The following is a 19822-nucleotide window of genomic DNA, read 5'->3' as shown; positions in this document are numbered from 1 at the left end:
ATTCTTAAATCAAGATACATTTACTTGAGATGCAAAATGACAAGAAGATATTAAGTCTGCTTGTTTTTTCTTTCCAAAAAACAAGCATCAAAATTTTTGCTTAAAATGAGAAAAATATCAGCCAGTGGGGCAAGAAAAATAATCTTGTTTTTCTTTTGAATTAAGTTTATTTTTCTGACCCCAAACTAAACTGTGACACATTTTCAAGAAAAAAGACTTAATATGTCATTTTGATTCTCATGTATCTTGATTTATGAATGTTTAAATATTTGTATATATTAACTAATTAAAATATAGTTGTTGTTTTTTCAGTGTAGCTCATTTTTGGTGATCTCGACATAAAATAGTAGATTTTAGTTTTTGACATGTTTTTTTTTCACGATTTCGATTGTCAACATAACAAATCTCTCTCTCTCTATATATATATATATATATAGAGAGAGAGAGATTATATATATATATATATATATATATATTCTATTTTTGATATAATCACTGCAAAAGTGATGTTGTTCCTCAGTAATTTTGTCTTGCTTTCAAGAACAAATTTCTAAACATTCTTAAATCAAGATACATTTACTTGAGATGCAAAATGACAAGAAGATATTAAGTCTGCTTGTTTTTTCTTTCCAAAAAACAAGCATCAAAATTTTTGCTTAAAATGAGAAAAATATCAGCCAGTGGGGCAAGAAAAATAATCTTGTTTTTCTTTTGAATTAAGTTTATTTTTCTGACCCCAAACTAAACTGTGACACATTTTCAAGAAAAAAGACTTAATATGTCATTTTGATTCTCATGTATCTTGATTTATGAATGTTTAAATATTTGTATATATTAACTAATTAAAATATAGTTGTTGTTTTTTCAGTGTAGCTCATTTTTGGTGATCTCGACATAAAATAGTAGATTTTAGTTTTTGACATGTTTTTTTTTCACGATTTCGATTGTCAACATAACAAAATAACAAAAACTAAAAATGAAATTAATACAAATGATTTAGACATAAAATAACAAAAAAACTACACTAACAAAAAAATTATAATAATAAAAATTCAATTAAAAAAATCAATAAAAAACTACAATAAGGATATTAAAATAACACTATTATTATTAATTTTATTCTAGGACACAAGTCAAAAAAACAACTTTTCTATGTCTAGATCATCAGATTTAACATGCATAACATTTTGTAATGACAAGTTCATAATAAAAATAAATTGAGATCACAAGAAAACAGGTGCATGGCCTCTTGGGGCTTCCGTAGATTGCCGTGATCAATCAGAGAGACACTCACACGAAGAAGAAGCGTGTGCAGACGTGGTCAGACACCGGACACACCCAGATGTTGCCATGTTTCTGCAGGTCTTTGGATGTGATCACTGTCAGCACACAAACACAATCATCTCATACATCAGTCTCGGCTGACAAACAGGATTTAACCCAACACAAGAGAATTTATTAAGCAATATGTGACCCTGGACCACAAAACCAGTCATAAGGTTCACATTTTTGAAATTGAGATGTATGCATCATAAATAAATAATCTTTTCATTGATGTATGGTTTGTTAGGATCGGACAATATTTGAAAATCTGGAATCTGAGGGTGCAAAAAAATCTAAATATTGAGAAAATCATCTTTAAAGTTGTTCAGATGAAGTTCTTAGCAATGCATATCACTAATCAAAAATGAAGTTTTGATATATTTACGGTAGGAAATTTACAAAATCTCTTCATGGAACATGATCTTAATATCCTAATGATTTTTGGCATAAAAGAGAAATGTATAATTGTGAGCCATACAATGTATTGTTGGCTATTGCTACAAATATCCCCCAGCGACTTAACACTGCTTTTGTGCTGCAGGCTCACAATTATGAATGTTTTTTTCTCTACTCAAGCCAAAACTGAGTGAATTGTTAGAGCAGGTGAGATCTGAGATGTTTTACCTTCACACAGAGCGATGCAGTTTAAGTTCCTGCTCTGGAGGAACCGTGACTGTATGGGGCGACTCTGTTGAAGGACATATAACACACAGTTACTGCTCTGAGACGCCCAGCGCAGGTCAAATGTTTGAATGTTTCTGTCGTACCTGTGGCATTGTGTTCATTCGATTATATCGCTGGACTAACTCATCTTTAGTGGGCATGCGATGCTGGCCCTTCCCCATTCCTGAACACATACAAAAATAGAAGAAATAAATCATAATTTGATCTAATATTCATCTCTTTTCCAGTGAAATGATGCCGGTGCTCAAATGAGGCTATATATCCGAAAGAACTGTGTTTTTATGTAACTTGCATTCAAACACTCTTGCTTCTTGGAATATAATCTTTTTTTTATATCTATGTATACAGTATATATTTGTTTCTATAATTTATTATTTATACAGTGTCCGAAATACAGCTTGGTTGATTTTGTTGTTGGTTATTTTTCTATGTGCAATTAACACTAAACCCAGCTACTAACTAGTCTGAGTTGTTGTTGTTCTTTGGAAACTTGCGAGATCAGATTGGACCTCGACTTTGGAAACAGCACTGGCACGTCTTCATGCACTGCAAATATATATATATATATTTGGTTATTATTTTTTGTTTTTACTAAGTATTTCTTATAGTCAGTTTGCCTTTTCACCAATAAAACATCCTTAAAAAACATTTACTTGAGAAGCAGCATTGCATGAGATTTTATGACTTTTTTATTTTTTATATTATTATTTTATATTATTATTTTACATATTTTTATCCCATTTTTTGTCTGAAATTTTCTTCAATATCTTTGTCTTGTTTTTTTATTTTATTTTATTAAGATGCAATCACATGAGAAGCAAAATGACATTAAATAAGTATTATTTTCTGAAAAACAGATCAAAATTAAGAAACTTTATGCTTAAAAATTTTTTAAAAAATAGTCAATGGGGTCAGAAAAATAATCTTGTTTTCCCTTTAAATAAATTTCATATTTCTTACCTAATTGGCAGATTTTTTTATGTACATTTTCACTTTTTTTTTACAATGATACTCTTCAGAAAACAAGACTTAATATCTTATATATTTATTAATGCCTTAATTCATTTTGCCTCTTAAATAAATGTAACGATTTAAGAATATTTAGATATTTGCACTGCAAAAATAATGCAAAAATTCTGAAGAAGAAAATCAATGTTTTAAATGGAAGAAATTAACAAAAGGTAGAGCAGATTAGACGTAAAAGGAGAAATTTGCTATCGAGAAAAATAACCACTGAAAACTAGTCCTTCCCAGATTCGCTTCTGAAGTAAAAGTGTGTTGTTTTAAGGATAGTTTTAGACAAAATACCGATAAAGAGAATGATTGTTTGCAGAAAAGGAAAAGCAATTCAGCACATACAACAAAAAGAATTCACAGATTCAAAAAGAGTGTCCACGCACAACAAAGCAGCATTCATATGGATCAGAAAACAGACTGAGGTGTTCGTTACAGAGAGAGAGAGACTGAGATGTGATGAAGAACCCACAGCGAAGCACGGAAGACGCGGGTCTGGATCGTACCTGAGTATCCAAAGGAAATACTGGATATGGGGCTCAGATAGATGCCCTTCCCGTACGCTGCTCCATGCAGCTTTGACGAAAGAGAAGAAAGAGTTACACGCTCTGCACACGCTCCCCGTGAAAGAAGAGAAACACGCCAGAAACGCTTTCACATCTGAGCTGTGGCCCAAAGAATCTCAGCAAGACACAGACGTCTGATGGGATGCATTCAATGAATGAAGAAGAAAGCATGAGAAACAACAAGTGAAGCACTTAGGAAGAAGACGGGTGATGATGATGATGATGATGGTTTCCATTGAAGATGCATGAACATGCATTATACAGCGAAATTAACGTTCAGTCTCGTGAGAGTTTATAGATGTATGACTGAATGAAACGATGGACGTCTTTCCAGGAGAAAAGCATCAACAAGCACCAGATGACATGAAAATGACTGACATGGAATTAAAGATGGAAAGTTCTTATAGAAAAAGATCATTCCAGGAGGATTTTGTTGTTTTCCTGGTAAACTTCATCTTCAATGTTGAACACAAACTCTCTAGAAACCTCATCAAACGCCACTGATCTCACAGTCTTCAGTGAAGTGCAAAGAAACACAGCTTGAGAACGACATTTATTTTAATTATAGGATACTACCATAATGTTCTGTATCCAACAATGCAATGCAACTTCACCTTCCATTTCCAGTGTGATGAACGAACCAGAAGTCAAATCTGCCATGATCTGTAACATTATTTGATCAGTCTGACAAAAGCTCATACATTTTTACACTAAATTGGATTAAACTGCTCACTGCACTTCAAAAAATCATGTTCTTCTTCAGAACTGTTGTCTTGTTTTCCAGCACACATATCTAAACATTCTTAAATCAAGATACAAAATAACAGTAAAAAGACAAGTCTTATTTTTTTGAAAAACTGTTACAAAATGTTATACTTGAAACAAGAAAAAATACTGACCATTCAGAAAAATCAACTAGTTTTCCTTTTTGAATTTTGTCCATTTTTCTGACCCCCACTGACTGACATTTTTCCTTGTTTTAAACATAAAGTCACTTCATTTTGATCAATTTCTCAGAATACAAGACTTATTATTTTATGTCATTTTACTTCAAGTAAATGTATCTTGATTTAAGAATGTTGAGATATTTGTACTAGAATAAAAAAACAAAAACACTGAAGGAGGAAATCATTTAGCTAAGAATTAAACATGCATTTCTACACTAAATTGGATTAAAAATGCATAATAATCATTTATTTCAAAGATAACAAGCGCTCTCAACATTTTTCCTCAGTATTTTTGTTTTGTTTCCCAGTACAAATAATCATAAATCAAGATGAAAAATGACAGCAAAAAGATAAAAAGTCATGTTTTCTGATCATCAAATGCAAGTGACAAGAAAAAACATCAATCAGGTCAGGTCAGATAATTAATTTTTCTGACCCCATTCGTTTTAAACCTAAAGTCGCTTAATTTCGCTTGTTATCTTTATGTCATTTTGTATCATGACTTAAGAACGTTTAGATATTTGCACTGGAAAACAAGAGAAAAATACTGAAAAAGGAAACCATTTTTGCAGTGAGAATTAAAATGCAACACAAAGAGGTTGAGTGAAACAATGTTGCAGATTACTGTTTCAAATGTTGCATTCCGTTTCACTTACTACTCTTACACAGTCAGCACTATACAGCACATACTGTGAAGTAAGCAGTAAGCTAACATTCCATTCTGAACGCAGCCAATCACACACCATCCATCCTTTACTACAGGAAGCAGAATAGTGTTGGCTGCAGTCAGAAAAGGGCCTGATTCCAGACATAAATGCAGTCGGACAGCCATTACGATCAGAACAGATCATCTGGACTGCAGAGAACATGAGCTGAGGTCAGCTGACGGATGGCTTTTACATACCTGCAGTTTAGTATAAGAGGCATTGACCAGTCCATTCCTCAGAACCGAGTGCCAGTTTTCAATATGGGAGCCACTAGAAGGAGAGAAACAAGTGATAAAATCCCACAGACCAGAATAACACAGAGAATTGATGGTGCCGGACTCTTTGGACCAATAAGCAAACTACCTAAGACACCTTAGCAACTTGTATCATGGTGCTGAGTTTTGCACGGTCATGCAGCACTCACTGTTCAGAAGATGTCAAAATTCAGTTTTATAAGTGTGACTGAAAAAATCTGATGACCTGTACAGTATGATGTAACGCGGATGTTCGTTAAATCTGGCACAAGTGTATTTTTAAACACAGACGTCTGGAGATATTTCTGAGTTATGCTAGTCTTTTGTTGGCTGTTTTTGAATGACTTTTATTTCACGCAAGGTCTAAAAGTGGAAATGTGTCCATAAAAATAACACAAAAAGCACAGAAATAGCACAAAAAAACCTGACGTGTTTTCCAGTGGTGTTTAAATTTATACCACATTTATAAGTCTGCACCCGATATAAACCTGTCATTATTTTTGACGCTCTTGATATTCTTTCTCTGGGGGTCTGTCGGGATCATAGGAAACATTTCACTGAGCTCTGAATAGTAACCTGATCAGCAGCTTATAAATCTGTTATTTCTTGGCAGATTTAAATGAATGAGGTTTAAAACAGGCCCTGAAACTCTTATAAAATGTCACATTTTCATTCTTAACCTACAATTCATATTTTTTCTAAGATGAACTAAATTGAAAAACTGATTATAAAAACATTTTCACTTTATTGCATGACTTTGCTTGGTGAATTCAATCAAATAAGAAAAGAAACTTGAGCGCAAACACCACTTAAAACTAATTTTGACATTCATTTAATGTTTGATCATCTGGGGGTCTGTCGGGATCATAGGAAACATTTCACTGAGCTCTGAATAGTAACCTGATCAGCAGCTTATAAATCTGTTATTTCTTGGCAGATTTAAATGAATGAGGTTTAAAACAGGCCCTGAAACTCTTATAAAATGTCACATTTTCATTCTTAACCTACAATTCATATTTTTTCTAAGATGAACTAAATTGAAAAACTGATTATAAAAACATTTTCACTTTATTGCATGACTTTGCTTGGTGAATTCAATCAAATAAGAAAAGAAACTTGAGCGCAAACACCACTTAAAACTAATTTTGACATTCATTTAATGTTGGATAATATAAATCTCTCAATAGAAGATCATATTTGATGTAATTTGAAATCAAAATGTAATTTGTAACCAAAATGTAGTTTGTAATCAAAATGTAATTTGTAATCAAAATGTAATTTGTAACTCAAAATGTAGTTTGTAATCAAAATGTAATTTGTAATCAACTCCCAGCAGCTGAGTCCTTACCCATCTTCAAGAAACAACTAAAAACACATCTGTTTCACCTTTATTTGACCCTCTAACTCTAGCACATTCTATTCTATTTTAATTCTACTTTATCTATTTATCTTCTTTTTTATTTAAAAAAAACTAACACTAGCTTTCTATTTTTTCTATTCTATCTACTTGTTTTTCTTTTTGTGTGTGTGTGTGTGTATATATATATATATATATAATACCTTGCTACGTGTACTGCATTGGGTTAACGGAGATTTGTCATTTGCACTTGCATATTGTTGCTCTTTTGTTAGTTTTGACTGCTTCTATTGTCTTAATTTGTAAGTCGCTTTGGATAGAAGCGTCTGCTAAATGACTAAATGTAAATGTAATTAAAATGTAGTTTGCAATCAAAATGTAATTTGCAGTCAAAATATAATTTGTAATCAAATTATATTTCTAACAGTTCCTGCTGCAACATGTAGTGTGTTGCACTACATCGTAGACAGTTTTTTGATTATAACGGAGGCATTCTAGTTTGTTGTTTTTGAAAGAAGTCTCTAATATTTTCGTTTTTGAAACAAAACTAAGGCTGCATTTATTTGATCAAAGTCCACACCAAATATTCAGTGCAACGTAGAACAGCTTTGTTAATTCTAACCGGAGCATTTGGGTTGGTTGCGTCGTTCAGCGAGTGCAGACAGTGACGTGATCGGCTCTGGCGTGAGTTTGATTCTCTGTGACGTGCGTGTGTTTCTGCAGGTCACTGCGACTCACTGGAAGGCAAAGGTGCTGCCATAGAGTTTCTTTGCGGTGCGAAATCGAGCTTCTTTTGCAGGTGGGCTGCTCAACAGCAGAAACTGATGAGATGTGTGCATGAACTTCAGCTGCTATAAACAGCAAAACACAGAAGTGAAATGAACAAAGGCAAGCTTATAAAAGTTAAGCTGTTCTTGCATTTAAAAGTGTTCATCTTACCCTACTGAGCGGCAGCTTCACAATATGAGACCTGTTGCTGGATATGATCCTGCAGAGAGAGACAGATTAAATAAACCATCAGAAAGGCCTAAACACACTTACTGTGGTAAAATCACTCTAATGCCTGGCCTGTTGCTTATTAACTCACCACTGCAGTAACGGATGAGCCAGAGGATCCAGTTTATCCATCTGCTTCTTAATCTCTAGATACGATCCCTGAAAATACAGATACAGTTATAGAAAAACAGCCTCCGACAACTCAGTTATCAATATCATTTTTGTACATGCAAATTCTTTTTTCAAACTTTAATTTAGTCTTTGTATGAATTAATATGGATATTCCACAGGAATGTTGTGGGAAAGATATTTTATAAAGATTTAAGGATCATTTTTTTAGCAAGTAGACTGACTAAAAACAGTACCTGTGTCATTTCCCGAATAGACATCACACTGTCTAGAGCTTTCTGCAGACGCTCATAATTCTTCTTCTGTTCGGCACAGGAGCAGTACAATAATCACACACAAACACAGACAGAGACACACACACACACACACACACACACACGCACACACACACACACACACACACACACACACAAGGAAGGAAAGGTTTGATCCTGGTTAAAGTTGAAGTCAAGCTGATTTGAATCTTAATACACTGCAAAAAATAATTTTCTTACTCAGTATTTAGTTTTTGTCTTTTTCAGTACAAACATCAAAACATTCCTAAATCAAGACACATTTACTTAAGAAGCAAAATTTATCTAAAATTAGTGAGTTGATGCTTAAAATCAGATGTTGTTTTCTTGTTTTAACCCTTGATATGTACTGAAATTCAGCACCTAATTTGATGTAAAAAATGACCAGCCTTTTAAATATTGCTTGTATATCTCTAATTATGCTATATCATCACCAAATCTTGGATCTTTCCAAATCTTGGAAAACTTCTTTTCTTTCAATTAGCTGTGTTTCTTTTTGGAACTGACTGATCGTAGGCATCATTGATCTGAGCTTACGCATTTTTGAGTGAAAAGAACAATATCTGTGGATGATTTTGCCAATGTTCACTCAAAAACTGAGGTGCACGAGCTCTGATCAATGAAGCCTACAATCAATCAATTCCAAAAAGAAACACAAAACTGTGCTAACTGAAAGAAAACAAATAGATTAAATCCAGGATTTGGTGATAATATAGCATAATGAGAGATTCATAAGCAACTTTTAAAAGGCTGGAAAAAGAAAATCCTCTCCAGGTCAAAATGACTAGAATACAACACAAGAGTTTATATTATAAACTCACTTAGTTTTGATCATTTTTATCAAGAAACTAGACTTAATATCTTAAGCCATTTCGTTTCTCAAGTGAATGCATCTTGATTTAAGAATGTTGAGGTATTTGTATTGAAAACGAAAATAAAGTACAAAATAAGAACATTATTATACATATATAAGTACATTATAAACATGTGGTTAAGTAGTGCTTGACTGATGTATGGAAGACCGCTGAATAAAAAATAAAACAAGGTAATTGTGATTTCACATTTCACAATTTTGACTTTATTATTGCAATTCTGAGTCCTTTTCTCAAAAAAGACTATTCTTATAGTCTTTATAAGAATTGTGAGATGTGAACTCGCAACTGCAAGAAAAAAAGTCAGAATTGTGAGATACAAAGTCACAATAATCTTTTATGAATAATCTTTTAAAAATCCATACTGATGCTTTGAGCCCTGTTGCACAGCAGATGTTTTTTTTTTTCTTCTTTCCAATTTTTTGCTAAAAAAAACAAATGTGACTCTGGACCACAAAACCAGTCATAAGGGTCATTTTTTTAAAATTGATATTTATATGTGCAAAAAAATCAAAATATTGAGAAAATCGCCTGAAAATGAAGTTCTTAGCAATGCATATCACTAATCAAAAATTAAGTTTTGATATATTTACGGTAGGAAATGTACAAAATATCTTCATGGAACATGATCTTTACTTAATATCCTAATGATTTTTGGCATAAAAGAAAAATCAATAATTTTGACCCATACAATGTATTGTTGGCTATTGCTACAAATATACCCCAGCGACTTAACACTGCTTTTGTGCACAGATGTGTCTCTAATGCACAAAATCTAAATTTTTAAATTTGCGGAATAACAGATCAAACAATAGTTAATATGAGTGCAAGCAGAGACGGTCACCTTCGGGTTGAAGGCGAGCGTTTTGGGGTCATTAGGGTCGACCACAGATGGATACGGCTCGAAGATGATGCTTTTACGGGGCGACTCGAGAGCGGCGCGACACATGGCCACCAGCAGGTCCACCACCTGAAGATGAACATCACACAACACTTACTCTACAAACACTAAACCTCAGCACACAAGACGAATGTATGGAGCTGGTGACGCACCTCAGCGCCGGTGGCCACCTCCTCAGCCGCTCCGGACATCACTCCCAGCGTGTAGAAGGAAAACACACACAGCTCTCTCGTGCAAACCGCAGGCTGGTGGGAAGAAACCGACCAATCAGAGCAAAGAACCCAGCTTCAGTCGTGAGCAAAGGCTGACGCTCACCTTCAGCATGGATCCGTTCTGGAAGACGTGCTGCTCGTCACACACCACGCAGTATTCGTTCAGAGTGGGGATGCGCTGCTCAGAGTATTTCATTATCTAACGGAGGATAATCAGAAGAAACGCTGAGCTGATGGGATCCTCTGTCACAGGAAGCTCAAAGAGAATCGCAGCGCAATCACAGAGGAATCATGAAGCTGTTGTGTAATATGATGATGATGAGTGAAAAACACAAACTGGAAACTGCATTAGGATGCTGATTTTTTTATACGGCAGCATTGTTGAACTGGGTGACACATAATACAAAGAAGTTGATGAAATATTGTTCCAATTCGAGATGCTGATTGGTCAATCCAGTGTTCCAGTTGTGCTAAAAATGCACACAATACACACTACCGTAAGTTTGGGGACGGTAAGATTTTTTTAAACGCTTCTGCTCACCAAGGCTGCATTTGTTTGATCAAAAGTACTGTAAAAATGTGAAATATTATTGCAATTTAAAATAGCTAGTTTTCTATGTGAATATCTGTTAACTTGTAATGTATTTCTGTGATGCGCAGCTGTATTTTCAGCATCATTACTCCAGTCTTCAGTGTCACATGATCTTCAGAAATCAGTATAATATGCTGCTTTGCTGCTCGAGAAACATTTCTGATTATCATCAATGTTCAAAACAATATTTTTGTGGACATTTTTCAGGATTCACAGATTAATAGAAAGTTCAAAAGAACAGCATATATATTTATATAATATAAACAGCATTCATTTATCTTTCATAACATTATAAATGTCTTTACTGTCACTTTTGATCAATTTAATGCAGCCTTAATCTCTTTAAAAACAATCTCACTAACCCCAAGCAGCAATGATGTAAAACAGCTACTGTGTACATCACGTTTCACAAAATCACATTTGAATGAATGTTCGTGTTATATAATGCTATATTGTGAATATTACTGAAAGATCTTTCAGCTGTGGCTATTCTTCACTCTATAGTACGGCCTCTTGAACATTGTTACTGTAATAACAGCACGGTTATGAAATAATCACAGGTTCATTTACTACATTACAGCTGCACATCACTCCGCCATGTTCCTTTTGAATTAATAACTGCAGTTTTAAGCAAAATATTTCATAAGAGATTTAAGAAACAAGAGCCTTTTAAGAATGAAAATCTGAAAAAAGAATGAAAAAAGATAAACACATATACAAGTGGTCAAAATTGTAAAACAAAATTTGCGATTCTAGTCTACTCAACATATTGTTTTATCACTCTTGGAGTGAATTAATTATCAATAATTTAGTAGACAGTTGCTTATTCTGTATTCTTATTTAATTTAATTTAATTTAATTTTTAAACCTCAAAATAAAACTGTACATTTTTGGAAGGTGCTTTAATCCTGTTCGTCATTAATGCATATTAAAGTTTGTCATTTTATCACCTTAAATGTGCATTAATGTAACAGACTGCTTATTGCTTATTGTTTTATTTATTTATTTATAATTTCATTTAATTTAATTTGTTATTTAATGTATAATTGAATTAAATTTAATCATTTTTAATTTCTTTTCATTTGTTATTTAATGTAATTTTATTTTATCTTTAAAATTCAAAATCATGTAAGCTGTACATTTTTGGCAGGAGCTTTAATCCTCTGCGTCATCATGATTATGACCTTTTACGAGATTTACGGTCTGTATTTAGCCTCACTAAAGACGCTGCACTCGACATGCACGGATGTGATGTTGGGATGTACGCTGGGCATCATGGGAAAGGATGAAGTCGTGCGTGTCGCTGAGGCTGTGGTGAGACGGTACCTGCACGAGGAAGCCGTACTCCAGCGTGGGGATGTTCTTGCAGTGTCCGCCCGCCTGGGATGAGAAAAACAACTCAATCAGCTGGCGGGTGGTAATCTGCGCAGGGGCCCTGCCCGCCGGGACAGCCACAGTCTGATGGGTTAACGGAGACAAAGCATTATGGGAAAGGTGCCAGCCAGCCGTGTTAGGCGAGGGGGGTGTCGGAGGGCAAAGAGGCTGAGGGCTGGGATGAGGGACTGTGCATCCATGTTTTATCTGGAGGCCCTAGTGAGGGGTCACGGGTATGGAGAAGCGAGGAGAGAGTGTTTGGAAAGGAAAGCGTGCAGTCGGGGAAGACGGGATGCTGACCTGGCTGTTCGGAGGATAGCTAAACAGCTCCCCCTTGGGGTTCTTCATGGTACAGGAGATGGAGCGGTTCATGAGCCGGGTGACTCTGAGCTCGGGCACGTTCAGTTTGCCTTTCAACACTGTGTCCTGGATCAGGGGGAAACTGGGAGACCTGGAGCCAAGATGGAGGCCACAGCCAGCGGATGAGTTCACGCTGGAATTACCTTAATTATGCTTGCCGACTAGTAGAAAGCAGAACTTGCACTGCAAACGGACTTCTTATTGAAGTATTTTTGTCTCGTTTTCCAGTACAAACATCTAAGCATTTTTAATTAAACACATTAACTTCGGTAGCAAAATTATATAGGAGACTAACTCTTATTTTGTAAAAAAATGCATCAAAATGAAATGGGTTTTTGCTTAAAACATGAAAAAAATTATTTTAATGGTGTCAGAAAAATAAACTTGTTTTCCCATTAAATTAGGTTTACTTTTCTGAGACCATTGCAGATACTCACTTTAATATAATATAATATAATATAAAAATGACAAATATACAAAACATTTATTTTTTTTAATAAAGCTCAACAGTCGGGCTCAGGAAGCAAAATCGTCATTCAAAATCTCCTTCAAATAAATCTCAATTAAGATAAGCTTGTTTTGCAGTGTAAAGAACAGCATTTATTTGAAAAATTATTATTTATTTGACTTTACTGTCACGTTTGATCAATTTAATGCAGCCTTGCTGAATAAATCAATTAGAATAACTCCATAAGAAACCATAAAATTAGCAAATCTTTCTTTTAATTCAATATGATCGCCAGTATGTTGACTTACTTCTTTAGTTGAAGGCCCAAACTGAAGCTTTCTTTATTGGACGGCTGAAACACCTCCACAGACGGTTCTGTAGGAATAAATGGAATAAAAGTAGTGTAAAGTAAATAAAAGGCCTGCAGACACAGAAATGCAGACGCTTCTCACCCGGTCCATCCAGATACTGTGAGAGAGAGAAACGGAGGCGTAAGATGATGGGCTCCGTTCGGATCACCTTCCATGCGGTCGCCACCTCCTCCTGCAAACACACAAATCACTTTATTCCCATTTCAACATCTGTTTATGAAGTGAAGTAGCTTGTATAGGAAGTGTGTGGTCTCACATCCAAGAAGCCGATGTTGATTTGCAGGTCGATGTCCACATCATCGATGGTGCCGTACTCTCTGCAGGAAGAGCAGCAGACGCAGAATGAAAGTGAATCGGGTGTGAACGCACAGATCTGAATCAGATGCGGAGCGAGGGTCGTTCTCACCTGACGGACACAGCGCTGTCCGTGTAAATGTCTTTTACAGCCTCGATGTCAGCGTCCAGCTGTGGGTGACGGTACAGGTCGGCTGCACAGCTCCCCTACAGGTGGACAGCGATATTACACATTATTAATTGTGTCCCTGCAGCACAAAAGCAGTGTTAAGTCGCTGGGGGATATTTGTAGCAATAGCCAACAATACATTGTATGGGTCACAATTATACATTTTTCTTTTATGCCAAAAATCATTAGGATATTAAGATCATGTTCCATGAAGATATTTTGTAAATGTCCTACCGTAAATATATCAAAACTTAATGTTTGATTAGTAATATGCATTGCTAAGAACTTCATTTGAACAACTTTAAAGATGATTTTCTCAATATTTTGATTATTTTGCACCCTCAGATTCCAGATTTTCAAATATTGTTCTATCCTAACAAACCATACATCAATGGAAAGCTTATTTATTCAGCTTCCAGATGATGCATAAATCTCAATTTCGAAAAAAAATGACCCTTATGACTGGTTTTGTGCTCCAGGGTCACATATGGCTCGTTTACTTCACTTTTATGGCTAGAGGTGCAAATAACCAGTTGTTCCTACTCCGTCACTCATTTGAGATTTAAACCCAAAAGGAAATATTTCTTACATGAAGAGACAGTATACAAATGAAAATAAAGGCATTAAATACACTATTTGGATAAATAAATAAAAGATGATCAATATATAGATAGATACACGTAATATAATACATGCTTGTGTGTGTGTATATGTACATGTTCGCAAATATGCATGTACTCTGTTTAATATCTATATACATAATGAAGGTCATTTGAGGTTATTCTGGATGGAATTGAATTAGGACACATGTTCTCTCCCTGGATGAACATAGTTATTTATATTTTTTATATATACATTTTATTTTAACGTTACTTTTCTTTGTAAAAAGAAAAACAGGTTATACTTTGAAACAATTTAATGAAGGTTGAGTATAATTTATAGTTAAAACACACTAGGTAATTGTACAAGATACTCCATGGTTGCATTGAGCATTGTATGTAACTTGAAATATGCTACCTATGATTGTACTTAAATGAATGTTCACAACAAACAAACAATAAAATACACTATTTGATGAAAAAGTTTTAAGTTAAATCGTATTTTGCTGCCTTGTAATACAGGCAACATCACTAACATTAAAATTACTAACAAAATGTCTAAAAGGTAGATTAAACCCGTCATATATCTTTAAAACAAAAACAAATGTACTAACCTAATGTAAGAAACGTTTGACGACTGAAGTGTTTTACCTGAATCCCGTACAGGAACTGCTCCGGTTCGTTCTCTCCATCCGATTCTTCATCCGTCCAGCCCTGGCCTTTAATATCCTGAATAAAACACACGCGGTGCTAGTTTAGTAGCATTTATAGTATTTATTTATTTGAGCTTTTATTTGTATTTTATTGTAGTTTAGTTTTTTATTTTATTTAAGTTTTAAGTTTTCATTTGAATTTTAGTTGACGTTTTAATAGTTTTTTTAATGATGTGCTTTTTTTTGTACTTTTTGGTTTTTAATATTCATATTTTTTTTATAACTTTTCTATTTCAGTTTTAGTTTCAGTAATTTTAGTACTTCAACCTAAACTCATTTATTTCAAGTTTTTCATCCAATATTTAGATTTGATTTGATTTCAGCTTTATTTCAATTAATGAAGACAATTTTTAATAGTTTTTGTTTTAGTTAAAACGCACATTTATTCTGGATTTTTCACTGAACACACAGCGCTGATGATCACTTCAATAGTTCAATATTTTGGTAACAAACAAGACGGCTGATTTAATCTTACTTTAAAAACGTTGATAATTAATAGTTTTGGATTCATTAAACAACTGCTAAATGCAAAATGACAGTCTGAGACCAGAAACCCACAAATTCAAAACAGAATATGCATATAAATATTGATTTCTTTTCAGAAAATGCAACATTTCTTCATGTTCAAGTTAAATAAAAAAGTTTTAGCGTTTAGAATAGAGTACAGTACCAGAGTCAATGCATTGCAGAAACATTAGGAATTAATGTGATCATCTGTAATCACTGTCAAATTAGGCTTTTCTCTTTTCAGTGACTGTGAGAAGAGTTCGACTCGATTTTGACTGATTTTCAATAATAATAATAATAATCATCAAAAAATGGCTTTCTCACATTCACAGGCAACAATGCAGTATAAAAGTAAAAATCTCAAAAAGAGATAATAAAAATAAAAGTACATCAATAGAAGACAATCAAAATAATTATACATCCAAAATACACAGAAATAAACAAAAGGGATTAAACTAATTAAAAAAATATGACTTTTAAACAATTTAATGAAACAACTTAGGGTTGGGGTTCTAACCCTTTTTGTCACAATCTCATAATTCATTTACAGCTCATGTACAACTACAATAACATTGAATATACTTTTTCAATTTATGCGCTCATTTTACTGCAAATCGAATGGCAAATTTTACAATTGACTCCTATGGGATGTTTCGACCGAGCAACAGTAACCGAGGGGGGCGGAGCTTAGCCTAAGGTCAAGTAAAGAGTTACAGTTGTGTCATCTCACATTCTTCGTCAGCACAGTGTTTGTGTCCAGAGACCCGCAGCTGAACGCAGGCCGTGTCTGACGGTGTTCGTGTGAGTAATGAAGTGTGAACGCTCACCATTGGCTCCGGTGTTCACAGACGCGTCTCTAACAGGATGAAGCTTTTCTGATCCATTTCAGCTCAAAACACAAAACAGCAGGCGCTCTGGGACGACAGGAGATGTCTTCAGTAAGATGAGCTCTGTGCTTTCTGTGGAAAAATAAACAGATTATTAGACAAATCATTGATCAAAACCACAGAGAGCTCTCCATTTAACTCAATAACCAGTTACCAGAGAGAAATGACCAATTATTGTGCACCTGCAGATTTATGCATTTCAAGAGAGACAATAATGTAATATCTGCAATCATAAAGATTATATAAGATTTGTAATAAAGGAAAGAAGCTGTGCTTAGTGCTGTTTGCAAGCATCACTGCCACTAATAAACTTAATATTTTCATCTGCTGGATGGTAAAACAGGTGGGAAAAAATCACACATATGAACACTGAAGCAAGGTTATTGAAATATGTTTTACAAGAAAATACAATTTTAGTCCTCCTACTTCAAAATCTCGTTTAATTCAATGTGTAACTTGCCATTTCTTTGTAATTAATTGTGAAATTTACTAGCAATATATATATATATATATGTGTGTGTGTGTGTGTGTGTGTGTATTCTGCTTTAAAAAAAATCTTAGGACCATTTATGTTTAGTTTTTTTGCACTGTGACTTTTTATATTGTATTGCATTTTATTGTATTTTAATGTATTTTAACTTTAATACATTAAATAAACTGTAATGAGAACCTAATGAGAATTACCATTAAAATAATGAAAATTACAAATAAAACTCAAAAGCAACACTGGATTTTTACAATGCATAGAAGACTTTACTTAAGACAATAGCAAACCTTCTTAGAAATCACCCTAGCAACCATTCAGAACACCCTAGCAACTGCACAACAAACCTCCCAGAGCTCGTGAGCTTTGCTTGGTCAAACATCGCTGACATTTTCTCACATTAAAAATTCCAGTGTCATATTTGTGAGCGTGCAGATGGCAGGCATCCAGTCCTGCAGACCTACAGAAACCGAGCGTCTTTCTGTCTCTGGTTTCACCTCAGCGCAGCCGTTTAAAATAACGTTCTGTTCTTTCTCCTCCATCTCGCCACTGTGTATCCTAGCAACAACCCCTTCTGTCTGTGACACTGTTTCGTGTGTGTGCGTGCGTGCGTGTGTGTGTGTGTGTGTGTGTGAGTGTGAGTGTGCGTGCGTGCGTGCGTGCGTGCGTGCGTGCGTGCGTGCGTGCGTGCGTGCGTGCGTGCGTGCGTGCGTGCGTGCGTGCGTGCGTGCGTGCGTGCGTGCGTGCGTGCGTGCGTGCGTGCGTGCGTGCGTGCGTGCGTGCGTGCGTGCGTGCGTGCGTGCGTGCGTGCGTGCGTGCGTGCGTGCGTGCGTGCGTGCGTGCGTGCGTGCGTGCGTGCGTGCGTGCGTGCGTGCGTGCGTGCGTGCGTGCGTGCGTGCGTGCGTGCGTGCGTGCGTGCGTGCGTGCGTGCGTGCGTGCGTGCGTGCGTGCGTGCGTGCGTGCGTGCGTGCGTGCGTGTGTGAGTGAGTGTGTGTGTGTGTGTGCGTGTGTGTGTACAAATTTATAGAAGCAATTTCCCAAGTAGTCCTGTACAAGTCATATCTGATAAATACTGACAAAACACACCACATGGACGTCACAAAATCTGCCAAGAACATGCACGGCTTTTATTTCTCCCTATATTCAAAAGATCAAAATAAAACAATATTTATTCTGCATTAAAATATCGCTTTTAGGAGCATTGTGAAATAGATTTTTACTTTAATACATTACAATAATGAGAACCTAAGGATGATAAACTAAATTATGATAAATTAAAAAAATTCTAAGTTGTAAATAAAACAGATTATTGGAGTATGTTTTACAAGAAAATACTATTTTATTCTTTCTACTTCAAATTTCCATGTTTAATTCAATGTGTTACTTGCAGTTTCTTTGTAATCAATTGTGAAATTTACAAGCAATTTTTTTTCATTGAAGGATTCATTTTTGTCTGCATTGTGATATAATTTTTTGCATTCATATTGAAATCATTTTTATGTATTTTTACTTTCATACAATAAAATACTGTATTACAATAATGAGATTCTACAATTAAAAATAATGATTTAGTTTATTCTTCGCTTTTATAGTTACTTTTATTTTTTCTACATCTGTTGTAATTACTTTATGAATATTTGTAATTATTTTTGATGTAAAGCACATTGAATTACCATTTTGTATGAAATGGATTCTATATCAATAAACTTGCTTGCAAATTACAAATAAAATTCAAAATGAAAACATCTGGACACATTACAGAATTTCAAAGAGGGAAAATCTGTTTAATTGTCATTAAAAATCATGACGCAAATCCACATACTATTCCTGTTTCTTTGGCCACGAATAATAACTAATTTTAAACTTAATTTGAAAGGAGAAATATAATTTTGCAGCTTGGATGTAAACTATAAGACAAAGATATTTAGATAAGGCCTAAAACATCTATGAAATCCATCAGTTTTGTGGTTTCAACTATGTTTTTATGTTATTGTATAATACACGTCTTTGTGAATATCATCACTCTAATGAATGCATTCATGTCTTTTAGGTCAACCCTGCATGAAATCAGTAAAAACTAACATACTGATATCTAAAGAGCAAATTTAAACACAACAAATAAGATGCACACAAATACCTGGATTTTTATCTAACATGTTCACTAACAAATATGTGGCTCTCAGGAGATTTTGGATGGAAATACACTTCTGTTAATCATGCAATCATATGCACTGAATGATTTATGTCCGACATATCAGTCTAATCATCACATTCGACAGCATCCATCTGCTCGAGTCCCCTGTGTGTCCTCAAACACCCATAATGCCCCGCTGGAGCCACCACATACCGATGCATCCCAAAAACACAGACGGCCAGCATCCCCGACACCCCCTCCCCCACATCCGGCTCACCTTCAGCGAGGATGGAGCGACCGCCAGACGGATGCTTCTCCTCCGACACGACACACAGCGGATGAACAGCACAATGCATACAGAAACACGGCCCCAAACCATCCGATACGGCAGAGTTACTGTGCACTAGCAGCGCCCTTCCATACTAGCGCTCCCTCTCCGGCTGTGTGTTTATCTATTGCAGATCTCGTCTGTTCCAGAGCCGTCTTCTTTTTTGCCTGACAACACAGTGAACTGAGCATGCTCAGTGAGAGCCAGCAGAGAGAGTCATGTGACCTACAGCTGACAACAGAGAGAAAGAGAGCGAGAGAGAGAGAGAGAGAGAGAGAGAGAGAGAGCGAGAGAGAGAGAGAGAGAG

At 35.2% G+C, this 19822-nt stretch overlaps 1 protein-coding gene across 1 annotated transcript in view; it reads right to left on the bottom strand.

The window, feature by feature from the left end:
• Nucleotides 1-1258: 1258 nt before the first annotated feature.
• LOC107595375 (poly [ADP-ribose] polymerase 6-like) overlaps nt 1259-19822 on the bottom strand; it is a 20736-nt gene continuing 2172 nt past the window's right edge. Inside the window, exons 3-23 of the mRNA XM_016285759.1 lie at nt 19465-19746; nt 16510-16641; nt 15114-15191; nt 13807-13901; nt 13657-13717; nt 13482-13572; nt 13338-13404; nt 12522-12726; nt 12174-12305; nt 10359-10454; nt 10196-10288; nt 9987-10112; nt 8214-8279; nt 7940-8007; nt 7792-7840; nt 7591-7703; nt 5439-5511; nt 3528-3597; nt 2091-2170; nt 1948-2011; nt 1259-1379 (exon numbers count right to left, since the gene is read on the bottom strand). Of these exons, the coding sequence (XP_016141245.1) occupies nt 1291-1379; nt 1948-2011; nt 2091-2170; nt 3528-3597; nt 5439-5511; nt 7591-7703; nt 7792-7840; nt 7940-8007; nt 8214-8279; nt 9987-10112; nt 10196-10288; nt 10359-10454; nt 12174-12305; nt 12522-12726; nt 13338-13404; nt 13482-13572; nt 13657-13717; nt 13807-13901; nt 15114-15191; nt 16510-16512 (1719 nt within the window). The 5' untranslated portion in view covers nt 16513-16641; nt 19465-19746 and the 3' untranslated portion in view covers nt 1259-1290. The remainder of the gene's footprint in view (nt 1380-1947; nt 2012-2090; nt 2171-3527; nt 3598-5438; nt 5512-7590; nt 7704-7791; nt 7841-7939; nt 8008-8213; nt 8280-9986; nt 10113-10195; nt 10289-10358; nt 10455-12173; nt 12306-12521; nt 12727-13337; nt 13405-13481; nt 13573-13656; nt 13718-13806; nt 13902-15113; nt 15192-16509; nt 16642-19464; nt 19747-19822) is intronic.

This window comes from Sinocyclocheilus grahami, unplaced genomic scaffold (assembly GCF_001515645.1).
Source record: "Sinocyclocheilus grahami isolate Dianchi unplaced genomic scaffold, SAMN03320097.WGS_v1.1 scaffold201.1, whole genome shotgun sequence".
Classification (NCBI taxonomy): Eukaryota; Metazoa; Chordata; class Actinopteri; order Cypriniformes; family Cyprinidae; genus Sinocyclocheilus; species Sinocyclocheilus grahami.
Note: the sequence above shows the minus strand (reverse complement) of the source record. Positions and strands in the feature narration are given on the sequence as shown.